We start from the raw sequence: 27,190 nt of genomic DNA on the forward strand, positions 1-27,190 counted from the left end.
CATGACAATAGCCATACAATCTATGAAGATATTGTTTCCATAATTGAAAAATAAATGTTTGTAAAAAAGTTGATGTTTTCCCTTAAAGGCAATGCAGCTTTTTGAATATTTGTTGGTAAAAATAATATGAATATTTAGATGGTGTGGCTATTTCAATGAAATAACGAAGTTTACTAGACAAATACTGTATTGTAAACCAAAATCAGGATAATCTTTGTCGTGTTCTGTAAGGAAGTTATGGAATGGGAGACAACTCTTTAAACACTAACAGTTTCACTGGGTGTGAATAGACCTCTCTGGTCCAAACATGACCTAAATTCTTCTTAAAAGTATTGATTTCAGTTTGTTGAAAAATATTGGATTATACTGTGCATCACTTGTATGGTGAAGGCTGTTAAGTATGACTTGTGGTGCTGATATATATTTCAGAATAAGTGAGGGAGTTCGGGATTTATACTGCTCTTAGCAATATTCTAGCCACATCACAGCAGGGGAACACCAGAAATGGGCTTCAGACATTGTGGGGAATAAAACTTGCGTCTTCAGAATGACAAGCCAACACTTTAACCACTAGGCTATCGGTATTGTCCCGGTATTGTTTTCTTTGTACATTCATACAGTGAAGCTGAAATTTTATACAGGATAAAACTAACGGCATAAAAAAATCAGTAAACATATCAGGATATCCTTGTGCAGAGTTGTGTCCCTTGGGCTTGCCAGAATCCAATGACAGTTTGTTCAATTTGTCCTCATTCATTCTAGGTTTATCAGCACTAGACTGGGTTTCACTATTGTGGCAAACTATTCTTAGACCTGCATCACTTCAAACTTTCCTCCCACATTAAGCTGTCATATGCCATGATATAACTGAAATACTGTTTAACTGGCATTTAATCCGAGTGACTCATTTATAGTTAATTTCTTCTACAGATATTATGGCTACAGCTTTTCTAAAAGTATTTAGATGTGGGTTCTGACATTAAGCCATATGGATGTTGTGACATTGATGTCATAGTGTGCTAAATGTCAACAATTACGATATCAAAATAATTTCATTACTTTTAGCGGCAGGTTAGAATTGGTCTGCCGCAAACCAGTCATGTTATAAACCGCAACTGGTGGTCAGGCTCGCTGACTTAGTTGATGCATGTCATTTTATCCCAATTGCATAGATCAGTACTCATGATGTCAATCACTGGATTGTCTGGTCCAGACTCGATTATTTACAAACCGCCATCAAATAGCTTTTAGTGGTTTTATTCACAGACCAGACTAAATCATGTGTAAAAAAACCCGAAAAACTTGACAGTTGATAACCTACAACAGTTGAAATTATGAATTATCTCTTAATCATGTATTAGATTTGTAATTTGTTAAATTTGTAGGTAGGGATTTATTATCCTGATTTTGGTAATCTAACGTAGTAGTCAGGGAATGTTGTATGGTATTGACAAGGGCACCGTTCCACAAAGCGATCTTAGCGTTACGACTATCATAAGCCAGTGTTAAAGTACGGGACTTACGATCACCTTAGCGCTAAGATGGCTTTGTGGAACGGGGCCCAGGATGACTTCCTGTTTGTCTATAATTACAACTGCAGTTGCCAGTGTAATTATTATCATGACTTAGCTAAAGATGAACTGTTTTCCCATGTTAATTTAATCTCACCTTTTCAATCGGAATGTTTGCTGACTTTATAATTTGTTTTAACTACTATGCTTTATGAATGTCTTTTTTATTATCAGCTTAATAACTACAACTAATATATAGAAATGTCTGGACAATTAAAAAACTTGCGTTAGAAGTAATGATTGAAATATATAATAAAATTACATAGAGTAGGTCCCCATGCTGGAAGGAAGCTATGCTTGTCATAAAAGATGTCTAAAGGGATCAGGAGGTCAGCCTTGGGTACTTGGTTGATTGATTGGAACATTGCTCATCTCGCCCATCCCTAGATTGTCTGCTCCAGACTTGATTATTTACAGGCTTCCATCGTATGGCTGAAATCGCTGAATGTGACATCAAACACACTGCTGACACATAAAGATGACTGTTGTTAGTGTGAGCTGTGTTGTTGCTGGTGCTGCTTCCAAGGAAATTTATAGAAATTGAGGTGTAGTGAGAATATCCTATAGGAAAAAAGTCACTAAGCCTCTTGGCCGTTTTAAAGTATTATGTTGTTCTAATTTAAAACTCTAGACAAACTTCAATCATTTATAATAACGCAATTCCCAAATAAGGCTGCAGCAGACGGAATTCTGTTGTTTCTAACAACAAATTCTACATGGAGGGTTTGTTTTGACAGCATGAATTTTTGATACTGTTTCTATTCCTGCATTGATTTTAACATGTTCATCTTCTTCGGGCCTAATTACACTTTGCAGTGAGATTTTCCTTCCTCCTCATGATGTTATGCTACTTGTCTGAATGTTTTCTTAATACTTCTGTGTATTGGCGAACACAGCTTTTCTGTATAGTTGCATGAAACTGCAATTTGATAGTTTTACTGCTGGGTTTGTACAACTTTACTTGTATTCAAATGATTTAAGAGGATTCAAAACTGACACAGAGTTATGATTACCATATATGCTGTATATTAAGTTCCCTGCACCGATTAGCATCCCCCACCGACTTCCAGACCAATTTGTAAATAATCTTTGTACGCACCCCCTAGTAAGACCAAAAACATATGTGACAGTCCATATTGTCTTGTGTATATTACAGATTATTTTTACAGAAAACAGATTCACAGGGTCATTTAAGTGGCTAGTAACTTATATCATAAATGCTTTTATATTGATGTTTGAACTGATTGTTTTCACTGCCGCTCTATCTCAGAAAATAAATTTAACTAATTATTTATGGTTTTAATAAGTGCCCCACTTTGTCCATTACCCTGTGCCCAGTGTGCTTATTAAGGTGAATACCCATGTTGTTGACATTCAATGCGATGTATGGTCTTTCTTCATTATGACTACTGTAATTGTGACATCAATCACTTTATGATCTGACATGAAACCTCTTTTTAACCAATCAGAATCAAGCATTCATCAATGTCATGGTCGAATTAATGATCTGACATGTTAATTTGTTCTTGTTTTATGGTCATGGTTTAAAAAACTGCTTTTGACCTTAGAAAATCTTTCATCATTTTGTATTTTCCAGTTGGTCTGGAAATAGTAAATACTGGTTAAACCTGAACTAATTTTTTAAATATTTATGATAGACGTATACAAACTGGAAACTGAAATTTTTGAAAGATAACCTTCCTTTAACAAGAAACAAAACAAAATTTGAACAATAAGGGCAAGGAAATTGATGTCACAAAATAATAGATTCAGATGCAAAACTGTGTGCATGAAAGTGTCATTTACATGTTTTGGGAGCTACAAACAGATGGTGAAATAGCTAATGACCTCTCGCTCTAGTTTTGTGGCAAAACTCGAGAACAACAAATGATTAATTTGTTGTGACATATGTCAATTTGGCTGTAACATGTACTGGTTGGAAAAACACAGCTCCCACTTTCAAATCCTTAATGACTCTTTTAAAACAAGAAAAAATTCTGCTTTTTGTTTCAACAAATATGGTATCTGTTTTTAAGAGCATTTTTCTTAGTGGTCATGGCATTTTCATATCTGAAATATTTGGTTAGGAACATTTTTGCATCATGAAAATTTGAATTGTTTAGCTGTACCTTACTTGATATGTACCAAGTCTCTTCTGTATCAACATTTCCTGACAAGAATAAGGTACTTGTCATATATTATAGGTGATGTTGGGCCGGTGAGAATTGGGGGATAGGTGTCTTGAAAATAAGACACAGTAAAAGAAGGAGGTCGCCTAAATTTATCACACCTATAGGGGTGTGTGGGGGGAAATGAATACAAAATTTATATAGTTAAAAATTCTTTCATATAAATCGGAACACTTTGATTCTAGTCATCGTATCATTATTATGCATGGTACCTGTGGCTGTTTGTTTTAGGGGAAGGGGTGGGTCATATGTTACATGTATTTGGGCGTGGGTGGGATATAAAAAAGACCTTCCATAAAATTGGTGGTGTGTGTGTGTGTGTGTGTGAGAGAGAGAGAGAGAGAGAGAGAGTGTGTGTGTGTGTGTGTGTGTGTGATGGGGTGGGTTGGGGTGAGGGAGGGGTAGCAACAAAATATGATACAGTCCTAAGAACAATCTTACCAGCCCACCCATTCCCCAGCAGACTTTACTGTGGATGATAAATGTTTGTGTTTTAGTTCATACAGCTACTTGAAAATGAGACTGAAAACAAGAAATACAATATGGTTTTGAAGGTTTCTTCTAAATAGGGGTACTACTTGGCACAAGTCTGCTTGATGGAGACAATTTTCACATTCTAAGCATTGTGTGACTTGGGAATAAGATCCCTTTCTAGCTGTTCTGAAAAGAATCTTCCCAGGTCCCCGTTCCGCAAAGCGATCTTGTTGCTAAGGATATCCCATGCTTTGACTTAGACTTGCGATCATTGTAGCCCTAACATCGCTTTGTGGAGCTGGGCCCTGGACTTTCGCAAGCTTAAATGGACTTCCCAGTCACCCAATATTTAAATTCACTTCCTTACATTTTATCATTTAAATTTCATTATCCCTCATTTCAACCAAGTATGAAGTTAATTGTTTCATTTACAATGCAAAACAGAAGACAAGTCTGCCTTGTATGACATGAACTCTTTGTAGAGAGAGATCTTGTCTCTACTTCCCTCATTTATAAAACTCACTCTTAAACATCAGAAGAGCTCATCAGGCCCTTCGTGACTACAGTATACGTGTGACACTACGGTGAGTGAGTGAGTTTAACTTTAACGTCGCAACAGCATTATTTCAGCCATATGGCGACAAGACCAAGTTGATATATTCACAAGTAAGCCATGAATGCAAAGCATATTTGGGCACAACAATATCATTTCACAGTTTAAAACACGAGCTATGGGCCATCAGTAACCAAAGCTAGGCCACCTCGCTGGGGATCATGGGGACTTACATTGCCTCTGCTTCCTGCTCGATACTCCAGCAGGATTTAGGTCATCACTTTACCTGCAGGTGGTTGTGCTTAATACTAGCTAATATTAAGAAATATTCAGCAATGAGTTGACTTAAAACACTGGTTGATGATAGTTACATGAGTTATGATGCGACTTACGTGTCACATACAGGGACAAGTGACACTATAGTGTTAATGATATAACTGAAGGGACTGACACCATACATAAACCAGTCACAAGTTAATTGCTTTTTGCACATGATACTCAATGCCTACAAATGAAAGTTTCTTTTTCATATTATTGACCACTAGAGAAATATTAATGTGAATTTAAAGATCACTGGGCCATAGTACTGTGTCCATGATCAAGTAGCATAATAATCAACATACAATAATTACTCTACTTGGGCACTTTGTTGTGGTGACCCGAAGCAACCCTCTATTTGTGTCATCAAGTGTCTGATGTTGAAATGGTGTATCTTTACAAGTACTGGTTTGTCTCACAGACTTGGATGTTGAGTTCTACCCCTGTTGACATTTTACTGAGCCTGTCAAAGTTACTCCTCAGCTTACTTGGAGGTTAGAGTGGGCAATGGAAACAGGGAGACCTTGTTAAACTGGACACTACAAGACACCGCTGCCAAGGAGAAGAAACCAAGAGGATCATGTTCTGAATTCAACTCATTTAGGGCACATTCTTGATAGTTCAAATTCAATGCATAAATGCCTTAGGGGAACTTATTTTCATATCGCTCTTACAAAACAGAACTTTTGATATCTCAAGACATCAGTGATATACAAACTCATGTCACTGTCAAGCCAAATCAAAATGATTAGAATGCCAGGACACAAATTCTGTGAGAATACTGATGGAGTCATGTGCTTGTATTGGGGGTGGATATGCAGTAGAGCAATGTGTTAACAAGCATATTTTCTCTGCAAGTCTCCTCTTGCATCCTAGACCTTTGGCCCTATATTTAATACAGTGTTGTTATAAATTCTGTGAAATATTTCACATTTTGGTTTTGATAACATCAGTAGGTGTTCTATGGCTGATAAGCCTGTTGGCAAAATTATATTTTGTTTTGTTGGATATCATATGAGGCTTCGAAAGTAAAACACATTTTTATTTTGTATCACATTGTTTTTCTTGAATTCAAAACGTCAGTGCCAGAGAATAATCAGTCTCAAAGGTGCCGATTTCATAGGTCCTAAAAGGCAAAATAATAATAAAAGATCATAATAGATCACCGAAAATCAGTGATGACACCAGGTGTTTATGAAAGGGTAAGCATGTCCTACTTTATTGGTAGCATTTGTGTTTAAATTTGAATTTAAAGTAGCATGAAAAATTCAATTAAATGGCAGACGCTTTTGAAAGATATTCTGGCAGAAACAAGAAGTATGTGTGCTCTAAATTAGTTGAATGCAGTCAGGAGGTTACTTCACAGAAGACAAGTGTCCAGTTTACCAAAGTCTCCCTGGCTCCTCCTCATGGTGTTTGTGTGTCATCTTCAAATCAAGAGTCAGAAACAGCTCTGTATGAGCAGATTTGGCACATCTTTCAAAGGCTGATTAACGATTGGATTCCAAACAGAACGGTAATAATGTATGTCGACTTCACAGAATATCTTTGCGGAAATATCACATATGATATGTTTTTTTGGCCTCCCACCATAAAAAAATATGTATACCCTAAGGAGAATTTGGAAAATAATTGAATACAACTTATTGTAATTTGATACATTTTTTTCTTCAAAATGGAATCTAATAAAATCAGTTGTAGATGCCAAAATCAGCATGACTTCTTCTAATGGCGCCAATTCTACTTTTGAAGTCCACTTTGGAGAAAAATCAATATCAATTAGCAAACACCTTGATGTCACATGTTTCTAAATTGCTCAAATGAATATTGTGCATTTATTCTACTCCTGGGAAAGCTGAGGGTTAACTAGTCCTAGGGAAGTTTCTATTTTCACCCTCTTTGCCTTCCTACAGTCTTTTCCTGGCTTTTGGATGAAGTCATCGACCCAGGTAATTGACAGCTGTCTGTCACAGGTTGCCATGGTAACCACTAACACTGCACAGACCACATGACTAATGTTCTGGTTTCCATGACAATGTTTTTCAGCAAACTCGGGCACTGATGCATGGTCTGATCACTTGGGCACGGGAACCGATACATCTTAATTGATTCAAATATTCTCAGAGTATTGATTTTGATGGAAAATTGCTGGCTTTGCAAAAGTTAAAGAGCAAACCGTGATTGAATGATGCACCCGATTATTGGGTTTATTGACCTTTGACCAATTATTGATCTGCGATGGTGTGAAGGCATACAGAACTACATCTCCTTACTCTGAATCAGTCATAGAGTTTCCTCAAATACAGTGCTGCCACTTTGATGTTTGGAAATCTCATATGCCTAGGCTTGGCAAATATTTATCCCTAGTTATGGAATCAGAGACACTGGCATATCCTGGAATCCTCTTTCTGAAGGATCATATTCGAGGAATATTTACACTGGAATATAGGATTTGGCTTCAAATGGCTTTTGCGTTTTTCAAAATCCAACTCTTTGGATGTCTAATTCAATGAAATCTTACTTGAATTATCTTGCAGTCTTTTTTGTATTCAGTCGCATTGCTGTTTTAGATATTTGAAACGTTTTTGATACTGAAATGATAAAATAGTTGATATTCTAACCTCCTGGTAATTGATATTCCCTTGAATGGACATGGGGTCATAATCCTCATATATCTGATGATACTCTGAATGCCAATTTCTACATTATCTCATAAAATCATAAAAGTGAGTCTCTTGCGTGTTTACATATATACTAGTATATCATTTTAATGTCTAGAATTCCTGACAGTGAGTGACTAGACTTTTGAATAGAATACACAGTGTGTCAGGTTAATGTTAGAGAAGGCCATTAGTGATGAAGGTCATAGATGTTTACAACTTTGGGTCAAATTTAGCATTTCTTCAAATATGGAATCGACTGCATTAGTTCTGAAAGTACAAAACTGTTCATGATCAAATAACTGAGTTTATGTTTATTTTTCAAGGCAGCCAGGACAATTTCTAATTTCAATAGATCTTTGCTAGATATAACTGAACTAGGTCAGTTAAGCTTTTTTTTTATAAAAACAACCCACTCTGGCAACAAATGATGACATTTTGTAAGCCTGTATAAGCATGTCTGTTAGTTTGCCCATATATGGAATTTATTACATACAGGCTTACTAGATTACAGTGTTTGTTGCTTACTGAAGCTGGATTAAATATTTAATATGTCAGTCAGTCAGTCAGTCAGTCAGTCGCAAGCAGGATTACTTGGCTTAAAAATCAATAAACCCACATCAGGCTGCTTTGGAGTAATCTTACAAGTTTTCATGTTTGCGTGGTATTTGTTTAATTTTTTTCTCGAAACTTAACACTGTCATTCTCAAATAAATTAAATGTATTCTATTTCTGGTTTGCTGATTATTCCTATGGCCTTGTTGTGCACATTGCCTGACCAGGGAGATCTGAATACATCATAGATCAGTGGAGAACAATGCTTAAACAATAGTTAAACAATGCTGAAACAATGGTGTGGGATGATTTAGTTACAGTGTATCACAGTGAAACACAACACACACATCTATCACAAGCACTATCAGTGCATCATTTTGTCAACACTAATTATGATGTCAAGAATGATTATTATCTTTATTTAAGTTCCCTAATTCATAGCTTACTCAAAATGTGGACACAATCAACATTTAATGTCATGTTAATTTAGTTAGATTAATTTAAAAGGTTTAGTGCCTTGTTCTCGTTTGTAAAGATAGATCCACTGCCTGCTGCATTATAGAAAGTGTAGGATATATATAGCCCTTATCATATGAGTGAATGTTGTCTTATGTCAGAGCCAGCAATCAACCAGCTATTTTACAGCAGCCTGTACATAATAAAATCTGTACTAGGTAAACAAGTGGTTGATAGCACAAGCTCTTCACACAAGGATAGGAACTGTCAGGGTACAATGACACACAATTAGCCAGGTTACATTCTGACCACCTTATCCCTGCTTTAGTCAGTGAGTGAGTGAGTTGGGTTTAACGCCGCTTTTAACAGTATTCCAGTTATATCACGGAGTGTCAGCTTGATGTGGGAGGAAATCCCGAAGTGATGCAAGTCTCAGACGTTTACTTCTTCGGTGAAACCCACGAGCACGGGTATGGTGCAGACAAACCTAGAAACATAATCGGGGCGAACCGGGATTCGAACCTACAATCATAGGTTTCTGGCGTGTCCAAGGGACAAAACTCTGCACAGCAAATCGTGGCGCCTTAGACAACTGGGCCACCCATGCCCCTTCCTTGCTTTAGTCAGCTGTTTGACAAGCATAGGGTATTGAGGAGATGGTCTTTCCCAGACTACCCGAGGTGTATCTTATCACATACAGAAAAGCAATAATCATTTATGACTACATTACATTACTTTTTAAATTTTGTCAAATTGATTTTTTTAAATGAGTACACATATCTTTTTTTCAATTCTTTTTTTAGAAAATGAAATATTTGTAAACTTAGTGTTCATGATTTGTGTCATACATTAAGAGTACCAATTATTCATCAAACTTTTCCAATATCTTTGCTGTATTCAGATTTTGCTGATATGTTTATGTTATCTAGTTTATGCACAGATGTTTATAAAGAAAGGGATTTCATCATTCTGTTCTTTTTTGACTAATCAGGCGCTCAGCTGGAAGTGTTCAATGACCAGGCAGAGGTTTTGATAGGTGGAAAACGAGACAAAGATGGGAACCTCATCAAACCCTTCGAAGGAACAATATCAGGTAAGATGTGACAGAATGATTATATACTGAGACACTGAGGTGAGAGTGAGTGAGTGTTTTTTAACACCACAGTTAGCACTATTTTAGATATTCAATTTACACAATGGTATAAATGTGCTGTCGTTTTACAGAGAGAGCTCAGTTGTCTGAAGAAAACATAACTCTTGATTAGGTACCACCAATGTTTTCAAGATACAGAAATTCTGCAATACCAACTGGATAAGTTACATGAAGTCAACATTGTATAATCTCCATGGAAACCTAAAGAAAGTTTACCCAAATAAAATATATATTGATAATTTGCATATGATTGCATGGTCCCTTTTCATTATTTCTTTGATATTTACTTACTGATAAATATTGGTGATGTCTTTTTGTGCAAATATAGCGACAAAACCCTTTCCATATCCAATAGAAATCTCTGCATAAAGCAGAGTCGATTGTACAATTCCAACTATATCATGAATCACTATATAACAGTAATGATACCAGGTGTTTGCAAAAAGGTGAGCGTGTCCTTCCCTACCAGTGGCACTCATCACAAATACATGCAAAGGCAAGTCAATTGTTCACCCGAAAAAATATGGGAACATATGGTTCAAGTCAAAATAGGGAATTGCATCGGATATCATTTTTGTCACTGATGGGTAAATGTCTTTGAAAGCTTTACTGAGGCCTTGAAAGTTGAGCTAGAGTCATATGACACTCTTTGAAACCTTGGTAGAAAGAGCATGTATCTCAAAAGTTGCGAAATGTAAACACCAAAGGCTGGAGCTGCTGGAATATTGCTCAACATGAAGGGAAAGTTGACTATTGGAAAGTTGAAGTTGTCCCTCTTATCATACAGTCTTGTATGAAGATATGAGGTGAAATGGGGTTTAACGCCGTGTCCAAGATTATTGCACTTATATAGCGACGTGCATGTACGTGTGTGTGTTTGTGTGGCTGCTTGTACTAGTCCGCACTGAGGCCGATTTATAGTGCTAGCTCACTGAGATACCATGCCGCAGTTTAACATGAATACCCCACTCAGACACAGTATACTGACCCCGAGCCGACCAGTCCTCGTTTTAGCCCCTTAATGCCGAGCGCCAGACAGGGTTACTACAAGTACCATCTTTTAACGTCTTTTGGTATGACGCGGTCGGGGATCGAACCCCGGACCTTTCGCTCTCCGGTCAGCCGCTCTACCACTAGACCACGGAGGCGGTTGTATGAAGATATGAGAATGAGCCATGAGAATGGATGAAGGTTGTGAAATTGGCACCTGCTATATCATTCATAGGGTCTATTAAAACTTAGGAAGATATGTATTACCAGCACATAGAAGATTCATCACAAAATATGTTATTGATATGGGAAATATGAACCAGTTGTCAGGAGATTGGTAGTAGTTAAGTCTATTCTTAGACTGATGACACCTGAATTATTGATGCAATACCTACGATAGGTTGATTTAAAAAATGAAGCGACAAAACCCTTTCAGTAGAGAATTGTATGTGCACAAAGTGATGATCTCATGGCATCTAGTCCATCAGTCCATAGACTAGTTAAAATCTTGAATGACTAATTATTTTCCCCTCCGATTTAGTTTCGGTATACATGTATTACGATATTCATCCCAAGTCTGCAGGAATTGTCAGGAAACTCCAAAACTGGAATACAAGAAATCCCTAATTATGTGGCATTGTGCAGTTGACTTGTATGTCCATGATAACAGTACCAATAAAGAGGAAGGTGAATTTTGTATTGAATGCAATGTTAAAATACTAAATAATTTTTAATATTAACTTTTGTGAAATCCCAATTTGCCTGCCAAGGGCGCTTTGTTTGAAACTCCAGATAAATCATTGCTCTTATCATGGCCGAGTATCATGATACACTGAGCATTATTTGAATGTGTACATCCCAAGCTGTTGTTTGACATTATATTGTTTAATATTACAATGTAACTGCTATTGCTGTGAACATTGCTCTCAAAGGAAACCTCTGGGTTTTGTTAGGTATATTGGGTGTGTGTGGGGTGGGCAGTTTTAGTTTAAATGCAAAGAAAAGAATAATGAACTGAAGACATACACCCAATCTGTTTTTCATTTCACATTTTGTGTAATGGTGGGCTCAAAACTTAGTACAAACAATACCAACAAATTTTCATTACAGAAAATGGGCCACCTATCATCATATTAAACCAGTATTGGTCAAATCAATAACCGGTAGATTCATTCACAAACTCTCATTGACCTACTTGTGATTCTTTGATCAAAGTTACCCAATTCAGCTGATAGAAATTACCGGACGCAAGTGTCCTTCAGCGCCGACAAGAAGGTCAAATCAAGAAAGTTGAATGGAAAATGTATTGATCCCTTCCAAGTATACTGGATGACAGATTTTAATCTGGTTCATATTGAGAAGTGTCATATGCATTCTCTTTTTCTTTATATGTAATGGTTATTTGGCTGAATTAACCCATTAAGATCTGGGTTAGAATAGGTCTTCAGCAACCCATGCTTGCCGTGAAAGGCGACTGTGCTTGTCGTAAGAGGCGACTAACGGGATCGGGTAGGCAGACTCCGTGACCTGGTTGATGTCATCATATCCCAATTGCAAAGATCAGTGCGCATATCAATCACTGGATTGTTTGATCCAGATTTGATTATTAAAGACTGCCATCATAGCTGGAATATGGCTGAGTGTGGTGTTAAACAACAAACAAATATATGGCTGAATTATAAATACTGTTTAGTAATGCCCAACACCATTATGCTTTCATTTGTAAAAATAATGCATTTTATTCACAAATCTCGCTGCCAGATATGCCATTCAAAAGTCCCTGATATGTTACTAAATGTTATTTTGCAAATACTGTATTAGAATCTTTCTTTGTCATGAAAATAATAGAATATATTAACAGTCAGTTATAAAGGAGACCTTAATAATATGGTCACATGGTCCTGTAGGCCTTTCTACTACGTACCAGTCAGTGGATAAATTATTTTGTAACACAAAACCACCCATCAGTGGTTTACAATTATGTTTCAAGCTTCAAATGACACTTTTAGGTTTTTCTTGTAATCTGAAATATTGCTAAAGGCTAATTAACCATCGACCTTGACTTAAGCAACTAGCTCCTGCTGAGCTGTCGGGGGGAGCTGTTGATGCATGCTTGACCCATCTGTCACAGTAAGCATTCAAGTTAGAACTCTAAGTTCTGTTTAGAACTTTTCTCTGTGTGTTTGCTTATCATATGTGAAGTTCAACGTTTGGAGTAACAGATGATCTCAACCTTCTTGATAATATAAATATTACATGCATCAAAGTTTTGTAAGTGAACAGCATACCCAAAGATATTGGATTCATTTATCATTGTTTGACAAACAATACTAAACAACACAAGGGAATTGTCATTTTTCTCACATAATTCTTTTTGCAATATTTATGACATTGGGTTATTTTCAAAAGAACAAAACAGTGTTGCTCACATTTTAAGATGTGAAAAGTGGTAATGTCTGAAACTAGCAGTTGTTGTTACTCTGAAATATTAGGTAATATTTTGTTGTCTATAATTTGTGAATAAGAGATTTCTTAAGAGTAAGTTGAAATACAATTGATTTGTCATGATATAAGGCTAAAACTGTTTAAGATGTGTGCTGTTTATACTGTCAAGACAGTAACACCTAAAAAAAAATACTTTAACATTCTTCTTCTTCTTTTTTTGGTATAAGTACAAAATAAACACATCATATATATAAAGTGAAATTATATGAAATATTTAAAGAAAAATTAAGATAGAGGCAGGCTTAAACAGTTTTCTGTTGCCTCTTCCAAAAACACATATATTGCAGTGATTGATTGTTTAGAATAGCAACTTTTGTTCAGTCTGCAACTAGAACATGAACTATCACATAGAAGGTAATAGACACCCTAGCTTTTTCTATGTCAGAAAATAACTGGCATTCACAGGTAACAAACACTGCATCGATGAAATAATACAAACTTATTTCATTTGTGTTATTTCCCACAACAGATGTCCAACTATTGCACATTATCTTTTCACAATACCATGGACTTCAATGGCATGAAGTCACATAAGTATACAGAGATATCAATAAAATATTGATGACATTGTGCAAGGCAGATATCAGTTGAAGTAAATTGCAAAAATTGAACAACGTTATTGATTTATGTTTGTGTGCAAATTGGAAAAATAATAGTCATTTTAGAACATGGAAACATTAAAGGTCAGGTGAAATTCAAAATGAGGTTTATCTACTGTAGTCATATGATCAATGATAAATGGGATGAAAGTACCAGACGTCAGTGAAATGTAAATCATTTGAGGTTGGAATAAATTCTTTATTTATTTAACTTGCTAGTAAAAATAGTGTATTTTGTGAGTGGCCTTTAAATTGCACAAACAAAATCCATATTAAATGTTTTTGTTTGTTTGTTTGACATGTATCAACCAAATCAGTGAGCCTGACCACCCGATCCTGTTAGTCGCCTTTTACGACAAGCAAAGTCGCCTTTTACGGCAAGCATGGGTTGCTAAAGACCTATTCTACCCCGGATCTTCACGGGTCCATATTAAATGTAGCATTTCCAACAGTCATATCATATTTTCCTTTTATGCAATTGAAAACTAATTGGCAAAAAACCCGCTGCCAACCATCCCTATTACCTTTAATCCACCACCCATATTATAAATACCAAGAAGGATTTGAGTGATTTGAAGTTCTCTTTTGGCAAACTATTAATTTTCAACATTTATTGAGTGTGTGGGTGTGGGTGTGGGTGTGGGTGTGGGTGTGGGAGTGAATCTCCTTGACATTATACACTACTACTTCAATAACCAAATGAGTTGGGTCCCTATGATATTTTCCAAAAGGGGCAGGGGGTGTCAACATTGCATGTTCACAAGTGTGGGAGTCAAACATCCAGAATAGCCCTTTGAATTCTGATTTCCAACCCTGATGTGGCACTGCAGCACAGAACATATTGCAGGACATGACCACTGATATATGATTGTTCATATGCAGTTCCAGTGTGTGTGTTTGTGTTTGTGTGTGCATGCTATTCAGATCATACTATACATTTATGCATATAGACATTTCATAAGTGATCAGGTATACTGAGATTATATGTTTTGAACAGCACCATTACTAAGTCATTTGATGATATGTTTTCAACAAGATCTATAATGGCAGCCTTGTGATAAAAAATTTCACCTCTCCTCTTCCAAAAAGCTGTATCCATGCTGAATGATTGTACTAAAAGACCCTTATGCATATTGTCCATACAACATTATAGATAAAGGATAAGGCTACATTGTTTAACCATCTATAAGTGTTGCAGTAACACCACATGAACTATCACTTTATGGTCGAAGCAGCACACCTACTGGGTAAGGGATAGGAAGACAAATTGAAAAAGATTGTCCATTAATCGGTTGGTCAGTGTCTTGTATCTGCTGTCAGATGATCCTTAAAGCCCCACCCTGACTATAAATAGACCGCAAGGTGGCGGTGTTTCAGTTTCAGTGTTTTACATGACATCACCCGTTTACGCATTAACCAATGAAATGTGTGTGTTATCATGACGTCATATTGACCTGTCAGATCACTCGTATAAGCTCCGCCCACTAGAGTGCGGTAGTTCCTACCGCAGATGACCCTTTAAACCAAACTATTAAAGAGTGTTGCCTTATTCATCAGTAAGAAAGTAGTCCTATTACATATTAGTATTGTTATGGTGTGTTTTTTAATAATAAGATACTGTGTTCTGGATAGACAATTGCAGTTTGCATGTATTTGATGTATAAGTAAAGTTGGATAATTACTTCCTTTTATCTCATAATGGTTGTCATGGAAACAGATCAGAATATGCTTTCCATATCCTTGGATCACAATTCTAAGCACCGTAACACTATTCGGTATCATCAATCTATTCAGAATATACAATCTAAGCATCCCAGTTGCTGTTCTACAGATGCTCATATTCTAATGTTCATTTTCATTTTCATAAAGATCCAGGTTAGAAAAGGTCTTCAGCAACCCATGCTTGCTGTGGGAGACAACTATACTTGTCTTAAGAGGCGACTAATGGGACTGGGTGGTCAGGCTTGGTTGATGCATGTCATCGCATCTCAGTTGCATGGATTGATGCTTGTGATATCAATCACTGGATTGTCTGGTCCAGACTCAATTATTTATAGACCGCCTTTATATAGCTGGAATACAGCTGAGTGCAACGTTAAACAACAAACAAAACAACAATAATAATCTCTTTATGAGAGAACTGGTGTTTCGGTTGCCATGTTTACATGGTTTCATGATGAGACAAAAAGAAAAAGCCTGATATGAGGTATGATTCAATCAGAGCGAGTGAGTGAGTGAGTTTGGTTTAACGCCACTTTTAACAGTATTCCAGTTATATCACGCAGTGTCAGCTTAATGTGGAAGGAAAGTCCAAAGTGATGCAGGTCTCAGACATTTACCACTTCAGTGAAATCCACAAGCATGGTGCTGACAAACCCAGAAACTTAATTGGGGCGAACCAGGATTCGAACCCACAATCATAGGTTTCGGGCATGTCCGAGCGACGCAACTCTGCAAGCGAATCTAGGCGACTGGGCCACCCGTGAAATCTGCCCTTGTACTTGGAGTGTGCCTTCCCGTTTTATCTACAGTCATCTCTGAATATGATCAACTCATATGACGTCTGTAGAAATCAGTTGAAATCTAATACTCACAAAATCGATCAAACTTACTTAATATTCTTAATTCACAGTTGTCATGAACATTGCCTAAGGATTAGAATTTACTCTGTTTTAGCCTTCTTAAGTTTGACATAAGTTTTGTGTGATGACAATTTTAGAATTGTTGGATATATTTTGTTAAATATATATACTCCTTATATATTACCCTTTTATGGAAGTTCCTACTGGGATCCTTTGATATTGAATGGGCCCATGCACCCTATGCTTGTTGTATGCAACTTACAGGAGAATTACAGTTGGACCTTTTATATCGAGATCCGTTATTTAGAGCCTACTCTCTGGTCCTAACCGCCTCACTACATAAATATATATAAATTTGATAGCTTATCACAATTTCGAGATAAGAATACATAGTGCTATCCTAAAATTTGGACTGGGTCCCAACTTTTAGTTTACTTTAGAATTTTGCACCTTTATCTAAAAAATTGCATGTCCCACATTTTGAAGAAGCGCAAATAAGCACTCCTCATAATGGTCAGCACTTCTCCTAGATATATCTAGAACCTTTTCCTTGCACAACATCGGCGTTAAAGGTCAGTGCAGATTGAACTGGTTCAACCAATTCTGTACTTGCCTTTTCATCCAATTGTGAAAGGTAATCATTATTGACAAATAAAACTACAAAACACTTCCTGGTTCCATAAAAAAAGGTGTTAATAAAAGTCGGATTAAAGGAGCTGCATGAAGCTACTCACAACATCCAAGCAGTGAATTATTAAGATTAAGGCGAGCGTGACACTTTGTTGTTTTCGTTAAGTGAACAGACTACATATATATGAATTTCGAACATAAGCTTTTCTCACTATTGTGAGATGTACACTGTACATAATTTGTCAAAATTGTTTATGATCATTGCCTGCAAAATACATTTCAATTTGTCAACGAATACACATGTTCTGTGCTTAATTTTTCATGTATGCAATCATATTGCTATGGACCTAAAATACTGTTACCGGTACTTGATCTGTCTGGCTGTCCATTCCTCGCTACGTCTAATGTCTGGATGTTTTAAAGTTACAACATCGTCCAACTAGGTTTGAGATAACTGGTTCCCACTGTGTTTACACTCTGCCGTGATACAGCGGGAATACTGCTTACAGCGGCATAAAACAACATTTAATTCATTACAGGTGAAGCCGACTGTGGTTCAACATCAGTAAATTGCTAGATAATCAAACATCTGGTATAAACAATACTTTATTTCTTCAAAATGAAGTGGTCAACGGGGGCAATTTGTATTTGATGCCTAGATTATCTTCAGTGTAAATGTCCAGTATATTAATCTCACCCTACATTATTAAATCCTCCAAACTAACCAGGATATTCCTACTCTTCCCCAGGTCTTGTCCTGAACAGCATGAGGATACTTGATCTAGCCAAGGAAGGGGATTCCAGGATAAATATACAAGGCGATGTACGGCTTAAGGAGGAAGAAAGGTGAGACTGCTGTTGTCAGCAGAAAAAAAACCAACATGTCAGGTACAGAATACACTTGGGTAAGCAAGTGACATGATGACTGGTGACTCATCTGATGCAGGCAGACAGATTAACATACTGTTTGTCTCCCCATCAGGAGCAGCCCTGCTCAGCCTCAGGAAAGTCTGACTACACTAATCAATTTGTAGGCAAATAAGTAGCTATTTGGGGGCATTTTTCTCCTTTCATTTAAAAAAAAAAAATTCAATGTTTCAATGTGGTAAGGATTGTTAATATTAAGGGGCTTGTTCCTTTAGAGACCTTGGGTATGGCAGTTCACTTAGCCATTCGTTTAGGGACAGGTCATTTATATTATAGGGGTGTGAGATTCAGGGGATGGGAATGAAAACATGACACAGTTTTGTTTTTAAAATTTATTTTTTTTACATTTAAAGATTGTTTAATATAAATAAAAACTTGATGTTGACACAGAGACAGAGTGTGTGTATGTTAGGGTGAGTCATAAAAACATGTAACATGTAAATGGGGGAGAGGGGGGAGTGGGTCATGAAAAAAATGTTACACCCCTATAATAAATGATCAGTCTGTCAGAGTACATGTTTGTTTTTTTGACGAAAAGAATGGTCATCTCCAGACATTGCTCAGGTTGGACATTAGCATGAAGACAGGCTGGTTTATTTTGTATGTCTACTTTCATGATGATAGGACAAGGCAAGGTGTTGACGGGAAGCAAGGTAAACAGAACTAGTCTTCTGCAAGGTTGGATTTGGGCGCTGGTTCAATGGTTTTTCCATCAGTACACAGTAATTTGGTAAAGCTGGTTGAACGGTTGATTGTACATTCACTTTTGCTTTAAGCTCGAATTGTACAGTGATCAGAGTTTGGTTTTGACAAAATACCCTTTACCTCTCGATCTTGTGGTGGTGTTTGTTGTTTAATACCACACTTAGCAATATTCCAGCTATATGAAAGCAGTCTGTAAATAATGGCGTCTGAATCAGACAATCCAGTGATTGAGACCATGAGCATCAATCCATGCAATTGGGATATGATGACTTCCAAACGGCCAAGTCACAGCGTCTGACTACCCGATCCATTTAGCCGCCTCTTACAACAAGCATAAGATGTTTGAGACCTATATTCTGACCTATGAATCACTATCTATAGATCTTGTGGTGTAGATTAGGTTCATTTAATACTTTTCCTAAATGTAGATGTTTATATTTTAATTATCCATACACTGCTACTGCAAACTAGTTGTGAACAGATGAATAAAGCATTGTTTCATGAATAAAATAATACTTTTTATCCAGGATTCCAGAGAGTAAAGGTGGAGGTCTGAGACAAGGTCATAAGATTAAACTATCTTTTTGTGATTAACAAGTGTGTTTTTGATGAGTGGACATGTCTTCAGTAGAGAATTCAAACCAATCCTGTTCTGAGATGAACTAAATTATTCAACATCAGCTTGACTGCAAAATAATGGCATGAAATTGAGACATAATGATGAATTCTATTTTGTTATAAATTACTGTTGTGGCAGCAATGAATAATTGATGTTCATGTCACATTGGTCTGGATAACTAGAGCATTGTAACAATCACTCTCCGCAATGCTTTATCAGAGAGTATGTCATCACCCTGACAGTGAATACCGAACAATTATAGTGAGTGAGTGAGTGAGTATGGTTTTACGCCGCTTTTAGCAATATTCCAGCAATATCATGGTGGGGGACACCAGAAATGGGCTTCACACATCATACTCATGTCGGGAATCGAACCCGGGTCTTAGGCCTGACGAACTAACGCTTTAACCACTAGGTTACCCGACCGCCCCCCGAACAATTATAGATACTGTAATAAGGAAGTAGCATTCCCATACACTGAAGATAGCTGGCATCCTAAATATGTATCTTATTCTTTTTTTACTTTTGAATTGAGATTAGGAAAACTTGTGTTTTTGTATCTATCATATCCAAGTTATTTTCAGTTGAATTATTTAGAACCTTTTGTTTTTGTTACATACGATTCCTCCTGATGTCATAGTATATAGTTCATAGTCACAACAAGGATTTCAAACTTTACCATGCAACAAAAAGTATGTGAATGTGCCCTTGACTTCTGGAAAGTTGGGTTTTATGTAGGAAAGATTTGAAATTATTGAGGTGTTGAATGTCACTTTAGGAACAAAAGAACTGACAATATTCAGTGAACTTCTCTAACCATAACCTAGAGAAACCAGTAGCAGTCTTAAAATCTATTGAATCATATTGCATAAACAAGACTTGAAAATATTCTTGAATAGTGAAAATGAAATGTCTCCTGCCCATAAGAGAGTGGGTCACAAACAGATTTAGATCTAAATAGGCAATGCGAAAAATGGTAATGAGAACGTTACGAGCAGTGCCAAAAAAAGACTAATCGATAAAGAGTTCTTAGACCCTTTTACAAAAAAGGAAGATCCAATTAAAACATTCACTCGTGTCTTAATTAATATATGTCCTTAGGTCATCACTATTTCAATAATGCATGCTACCCCTTTGAAATGCTTCAATTTTTTTCTCAATCTGAAAGTAATTATTGTAAAGCATTTCAATGGCAATAGGATCTATGCTGAAAAACATATTCCACGAAGATTAGATTGTTAAGAATTTATAGAAATAGAAACTCATGGAAATCATATTAGTATCAACAGAATGTCTTAATTTGACCATCCATGACAGTTTCATAAAAGTGTTTCAAAAGTGCTTCTGTGTATGTTCGTACAAGTGAGTGTTATGGTGTAGTCAGCAGTATTACTGGCCTATATAACAGTGCTCAGCTGAGATATCAACCCCCAAAGGTAATTTAAGCTGGAGAGTCAATGACTATCAGTGGATACAATCATAACATCTCAGATTGGAGGGGAAGCTATGCCAAGATTACACTATTCTACAGAGTACTTTAAACATACTTCATTGACAAACATTTAAAACTACATCCTGCTCAAAATAGTATTTTCTTGCTAAATGTCTACCATTTACCTGAAAGTGTTAGTAATAAATAATATGAAATTTGAAATTATTATTTTTTTAAATTATTTAACAACCCTTTCTGCAGTATCCATTTTTTTATATCATATCCATGTTTCACTGGGAAGCCATGTACAGTCAAATTATGAAGTTATGAACAAATAGCTGCTCATTGCATTTAGGTGGGATCCTATTCCCATTTCAGTAAAGATTTGTCTCGTTTTCTAGAGTAATATTAACATTGTAAACTGTTAGTGTGTAAATGCGTATTTACTATGGAGCAGACTGGACACAGACAACTAGATTTGTAGCTTCTTTACAAGGCGTACATGTTGTGTTCAAAGGATTACCAATGATGCATCGATTGTTTTTGTTGTTGTTTCGTATGATGTACTTACAGAAATAAAATTAGCAAAGTTAACCTGTCTGAATAGTTACAAGACCTAAATAATACAGAACTAAAAGCAGAAACAAGGTTATCTTACTTATGTCGATGGTCTGTTTGTATTAAAGCCTTTAAGAATTATAAAAGCTCAAGGCTTACTTTTGAGTGTTCAATGTTTTCAGGCAATGTTACATATATGAAAATGCTGTAATACAACTTCAGTCAGCCGTTATTCTAACATTGTAAAATCAGGCAATGACGCTAAGGTCTGGTAATTTTGTTGGACCTGTTTCAAAAGATGTCTTCTGTTTGCCAAATATCTCTGCATGGATTCATTAATGGAAACCACAGAGAAAACTAATCAAATCAAAAGCTTTTTCAAACTGGTCAATAATATTATGATATATGGGCTCTCCCTATGGTGGTCTCGGGTTTTTATGGCCACTTTCTCCACTCCAGTAGCCAAGTGCATATCATATGTTGATGCAAGGGTATCATGACACACATAGTTTTTACACACATACTTTGTCACACGTAGTTTGTTTGGCAAAACAAAAACGATATTTTCGCATTAGTGTTGTAATGATCCTGTGGTGCCACAATGCGATACACACTTTTATTTCACAAGTTGATTGTCAATCTCTTTGCTGGTGAATCACAACCCTGAATCATTTGTTTCTAAATTTCAGAGATCAGGATGGGATACTGTTGGGCAGAACCATATAGGCTAGGGGGCACTGTGGATGTCATGCTATTTGCAGTCATTTAGGAAATACTAGAGTACCTGCATATACTGGTTGTTGTACAGTTTCTGTTATTCACATTTTTACACCAAAATACCTTTTAATGTAATGTATCATATGTATCAGGATAAAGGGGTTGTAAATCAATGTATTGTATTCTGGGCCTTATATCGGGATACAATACTGTATCAGATAAATTGACTCATATCTCATGATCACATTTATAAACATGTTGAATGTGTTAAATATTTTATATCTAATAATACCAATAGAATGAAATTGCTATTTGAACAAATATGGTTTCAAAATCTTGCAAGTCTGAGTGTCTTGTCCTTGATTCTGTTATGCTGCATTTGACCCATATCACTGTGTCATTATGATCTTGATTTAGTACCAGTAAACTCTCGAAAACCTGATTAATAATAAAAGCCAGTCTTTGTGTTTCCAGCTCCACTTTTCCAACCATCAATGGAGACAACCCCTACAAAATTTGAACAGGAAAACTCAACTGAAAGACAGTATGAGTGTTGTTAAACTAAGTGTATCATTAAAGACAAGGAAATTGATCATCAACATGTCTCAGCCATGGCAGAGAGCTGTGTTCTTACTCACATCCCATCATTCAACTCTGCTGCACATTAGTTGCCCAATGTCAAGGTTGAAGACCTGTAATCTACTTTGTTGTTCATCGCTGGTGGTCTTGATTACTTTATTGATTTCGGGGATCAATATTCTCGTACCATCTGATTGATTTCTTTCAAGTAGACATGTGCTCCTCAACAGATCCTATCGCCTTGGATGTTGCAGTTGTAAATCCTGTTTCTAATACCCTTGGCTGTTATTATATTGGCAGAGCAAAGGATTATTTCAAAATATGCTTGTGTCAGCTTCTTTGATTTTATTTGGTTTTGTGTTTGAAGCTTAGAAAATACACATTGTTAAAATGAGATAAAAAATGGCTTAAGTATTTGACCTTTAACGTAACGGACGATGTGTTAGAGACAAATTTAAGGCTCTGGAACCTGATGCCTTCACATTGCTTATGAAAGGTCAACTAAAGTTTGTATTAGATAATGTTTGAATGTCAAGCTATGTGTGCAGTACTGTGAATTCGAAACCATATATTTTATTACATACATGCTCAGATGTGTCCCAACACTTGGTATAACTTTACAGAGATTCACTATTGGAGGCCCTTGAATTTATTGTATCTGTTTTGTTGAGACTCTTGTCCTCTTCTTGTGACAGATAGAAATACAAATACCTAAAAGCCATTGATGCCTTTATTTAACTTCAGTATTACAGTAAATTATAACATCACATGTGAGAATGGTGTAGTAAATTACATCATTGTTTCTGTATTACCCTGTATATATTCCAATGTTTGAACAGAAACCTTTTTGGTTCTAGGCATTTCAGCTTTCTTCTACCTCATGACAGATTTTCAGTTCTCAAGGAATGAAATAATTTTGATGAGTGTGTTTGAGGGGTCTGCAATGGCATAAGAAAAATCAGGTTTCACTTACGCACAGAAAATATATTCGATAATATTTGGGGGAAAACACATTTTAGTATGATTAATATTCTGACTGTGTGTGTGCTGGCTTCCTGTATTGATATCAAAGAGATACCTCTCTCTTTCCACTGTCAGCACTGATACATGAAAACTCTTCGTTTGTGAGCAATTCAGATTCTTCAACACAAACTGTCAGTCCTTTAGAATTTTTATGCCTTTGTATCGGTATATGAGCCACACCAAGACCTTCAATATAGATATCATATCGTCTGGTTTGAATCGATTTCTTCAGTGTCATTCAACTTTATTGTGCCATGGCCATGTCTTGGAAGGCTATTTGGGCAAAGATTCAATATTACGATCATTGCGAACTTGAGATTTACTCAATTTATTATGTCCTTCATTCTCGGGGTATTGGAGATGGGTTTGATGCAGCACAACTGAATAAGAGAAAAGGGAATAGAATTTGAAATTGTCTGAATGGAGATATGAGGACCATTTTGGGTTGAGATTTTAGCAAAAGTGTGAAAATGTTTTGTGCAGAATGTTTTTGTGTAGATCTTGAGTCAAATGACAATTGACAAAGTTGGTTTGTAGTTTATGCCCATGGTACATAACACTACATAAACAAATAACAAAGCAAATAAGTGCATAGTTGAGGTATCATTTTGATGTATTCCATGCATATGTAGGAGATGTATTGTATAAGAAGTTTGTTTATTAAACCTATGTTGGTGTAAAATCAATCAATTAACATGTCTATAATGGGGATTTATGATATTTGACACTGATGCAAATTTGCATTTATTACCAATGTTGTTTCCTTTGAAAACCACATTAACATATTTTCACATAACCCTTCGTCTACAGTGAAACAATAATAGGCTAGACTGAGACTTTATCAGGCTCTGTATCAACAATAAATGTTTATAATGTCTCTGACAGAGTTGTAATCAACAAAACATAAAAATGGCAGCAACATTACTATAGATTGGAAACCCTGAGGGACTTGATTGTTGCTCATGGTATCAACCACATGTGCGCTTTGAATATTTAAAGGCCTGTCTGATAAACCAGGACTATTGCTGACTGGCACTAGCACAATTCACTTCACTATGGTTATAAGATCACCTCATTCAGGGTTGTTGGATGCTACTCTACATACTCTTTTGTATTAGTGTTTACTTCTGCTAGTTTGATGTCCTTTTGACAGTTGCGTTATGACGAGTTGACTTTAGATTCTATTTTCAGAAATGTTTTTTCTTGTACAGTTTGACCTAGTAATTCCAAAACTTGACAAAGCCACTGACCTGTTTCCAGACATCAGATAAATATGCATTACTATTATTCAACTATAACATTAATATGTGTCAAGACTTCGTTTACTAAATATAGATATGCACATGAATTCTTAAAAACATAACAAAAAAATCAGACATTAAGCAATTGATTGTTAGATTTTCATCCTTGCCTGTCTCAAAACTAAACAAGCACCATGCCTCACATTATTTTATTGTCCCCAACAGAAAATCAGTATATGTGTTCCCATCTTTCTTTACTATGTTAATACACCCGTGAAGATCCGGGGTAGAATAGGTCTCCAGCAACCCATGCTTCCTGTAAAAGGCGACTGTGCTCTTCGGAAGAGGTGACTAACAGGATCGGGTTGTCAGGCTCGCTGACTTGGTTGATGCGTGTCATCGATCCCAATTGCGTGGATCGATGCTCATGATATCAATCACTGGATTGTCTGCTCCAGACTCGATTATATACAGACCGCCGTCATATAGCTGGAGTATTGCTGAGTGCAGCGTAAAACAACAAACCAACCAACCAACTTCTATATTAATAACATAGTCCTACCAAACATACATGCTCAATATCAATAGTTTTTTGAGTGATTGGCTTGACTCATTTTTATTTCTGACTAAATAGAACTTCAAGATAATTACAAAGAGTTATATAGGGAATCAATAGTTTGACATTTGAACATTTGTTTGAAGTTAAAATTCATCTTAGAATATTAAAATTGAAATTTAATCTATAAGAATGAGGCAGGAGTATTTTGAATAAAAGCGACAAAAACATTTCTATGATCATACGATTAATAATAATAATTAATGATTGATATAATCATAATCATTAATAAAATAATAGTCCTTTGTATGTTTCCGACTATATGTTGAGCATGTATTTATGAATCACTTTCAAATAGTGATGATACCAAGTGTTTGCGAAGAGGTGTTCTTTCTGGCCTCACTGGTGGCACCTGTCACAAACACATTCAAAGGCAAGTCAATTGTGGTAGAGATGTGATAGACATTTTAATATATTTTCTTTGAATTTTGTAGTGTGCAATTATACAAATCTCACTGATTTAACAATTTGGAAACATATTTTTCATTCAGCGGAAAGAAGTCTGAGACACACAAAAACAGGAACACCATACCAGACGAGTCTGAAATGCAATCAACAATGGGGTTCAGGGTAAGTGCAGTAGCAATCTATGGCCATTTCCAGTAGTGAATTATTGATGCAACATGTTGTCTTCTGTAGGTAGCTCTTTCAAAGGAAGTTGCCATTCTCGCATTATCATTTTGATTGTGAAATATTCATAAGCATTGTGATTCAGAGACTCTGTCAACTTGCACTAGCAGCAGCAGCGGGGGAGTCTAATTGTGGACTGTCCTACCACGTACACTAGCTGAAGGCTCGTCCTTACCTTGTACTTGGCGCCTGTTGACGATACATCAACAAGCTTTGTGTCTCTCTCAGAGTGGACTCTTCTAATTGCCGATTTAGCTCAAAAGAGGGCTTTTGGAAATTCCTACGTTGTACCCTGCCAGTATACTAGCAAGGACTGAGGAGTCACGATGTTGAAATATTCCTCCCATATCATCATTTGCCTTATCATGTGTATCAAGGTAATGTTGGCAATGTTCATGTCTTTGAGATTGAATGGTCTTAGTTCAGACTACATTTCAATGTAGCCATATGTGTCTGATGTATATTTTGACTTCATGTTCATTTCACATGATTGCAAGTTCTGTGATGGAAAGACTAGCATGACATAGATCACAGGGAGGAGAGAGAAAAATCAATACTCGTGTAGCATTTCAGTGAGTCTTCGTTTCAGGAAGAGATGTCTTTCCAGAAATTGTCTAACTGTTGTCCACTGATGGCATTAATGATGTTATGGCCTTAAATGGTTGTCTAGAGTTAATTCCTAACAAGTGTAATTGCAGACCTAAATTGTATAGCTTTTGTTCAACCCCCAGATTTTCCTGGCATCAGACCTCGGTGTGATGATCCATTGATCATAGTTATATGTGTTTGTGTTTGTTGTTGTTACATGCTTCTCTTTGTGGAATAATTCATCGTTGAATCGAACAGTTGTTATTGTTATGAACTGTAATTATTTCCTTAGGTTTAAACAAATCGATATTATTAGCTAT

At 36.3% G+C, this 27,190-nt stretch overlaps 1 protein-coding gene across 6 annotated transcripts in view; it reads left to right on the top strand.

Moving 5' to 3' along the window:
* Positions 1–27,190, top strand: part of LOC124137048 (neurexin-3-like) — a 181,742-nt gene that overhangs the window by 144,994 nt on the left and 9,558 nt on the right. For all 6 annotated transcript variants that reach the window (XM_048403877.1, XM_048403878.1, XM_048403876.1 and 3 more), the window contains 3 exons: positions 9,768–9,869; positions 17,985–18,081; positions 26,144–26,222. In XM_048403877.1, the coding sequence (XP_048259834.1) occupies positions 9,768–9,869; positions 17,985–18,081; positions 26,144–26,222 (278 nt within the window). The remainder of the gene's footprint in view (positions 1–9,767; positions 9,870–17,984; positions 18,082–26,143; positions 26,223–27,190) is intronic.

The sequence above is a fragment of the Haliotis rufescens genome, unplaced genomic scaffold, assembly GCF_023055435.1.
Source record: "Haliotis rufescens isolate VD_foot unplaced genomic scaffold, xgHalRufe1.0.p SCAF_3, whole genome shotgun sequence".
Classification (NCBI taxonomy): Eukaryota; Metazoa; Mollusca; class Gastropoda; order Lepetellida; family Haliotidae; genus Haliotis; species Haliotis rufescens.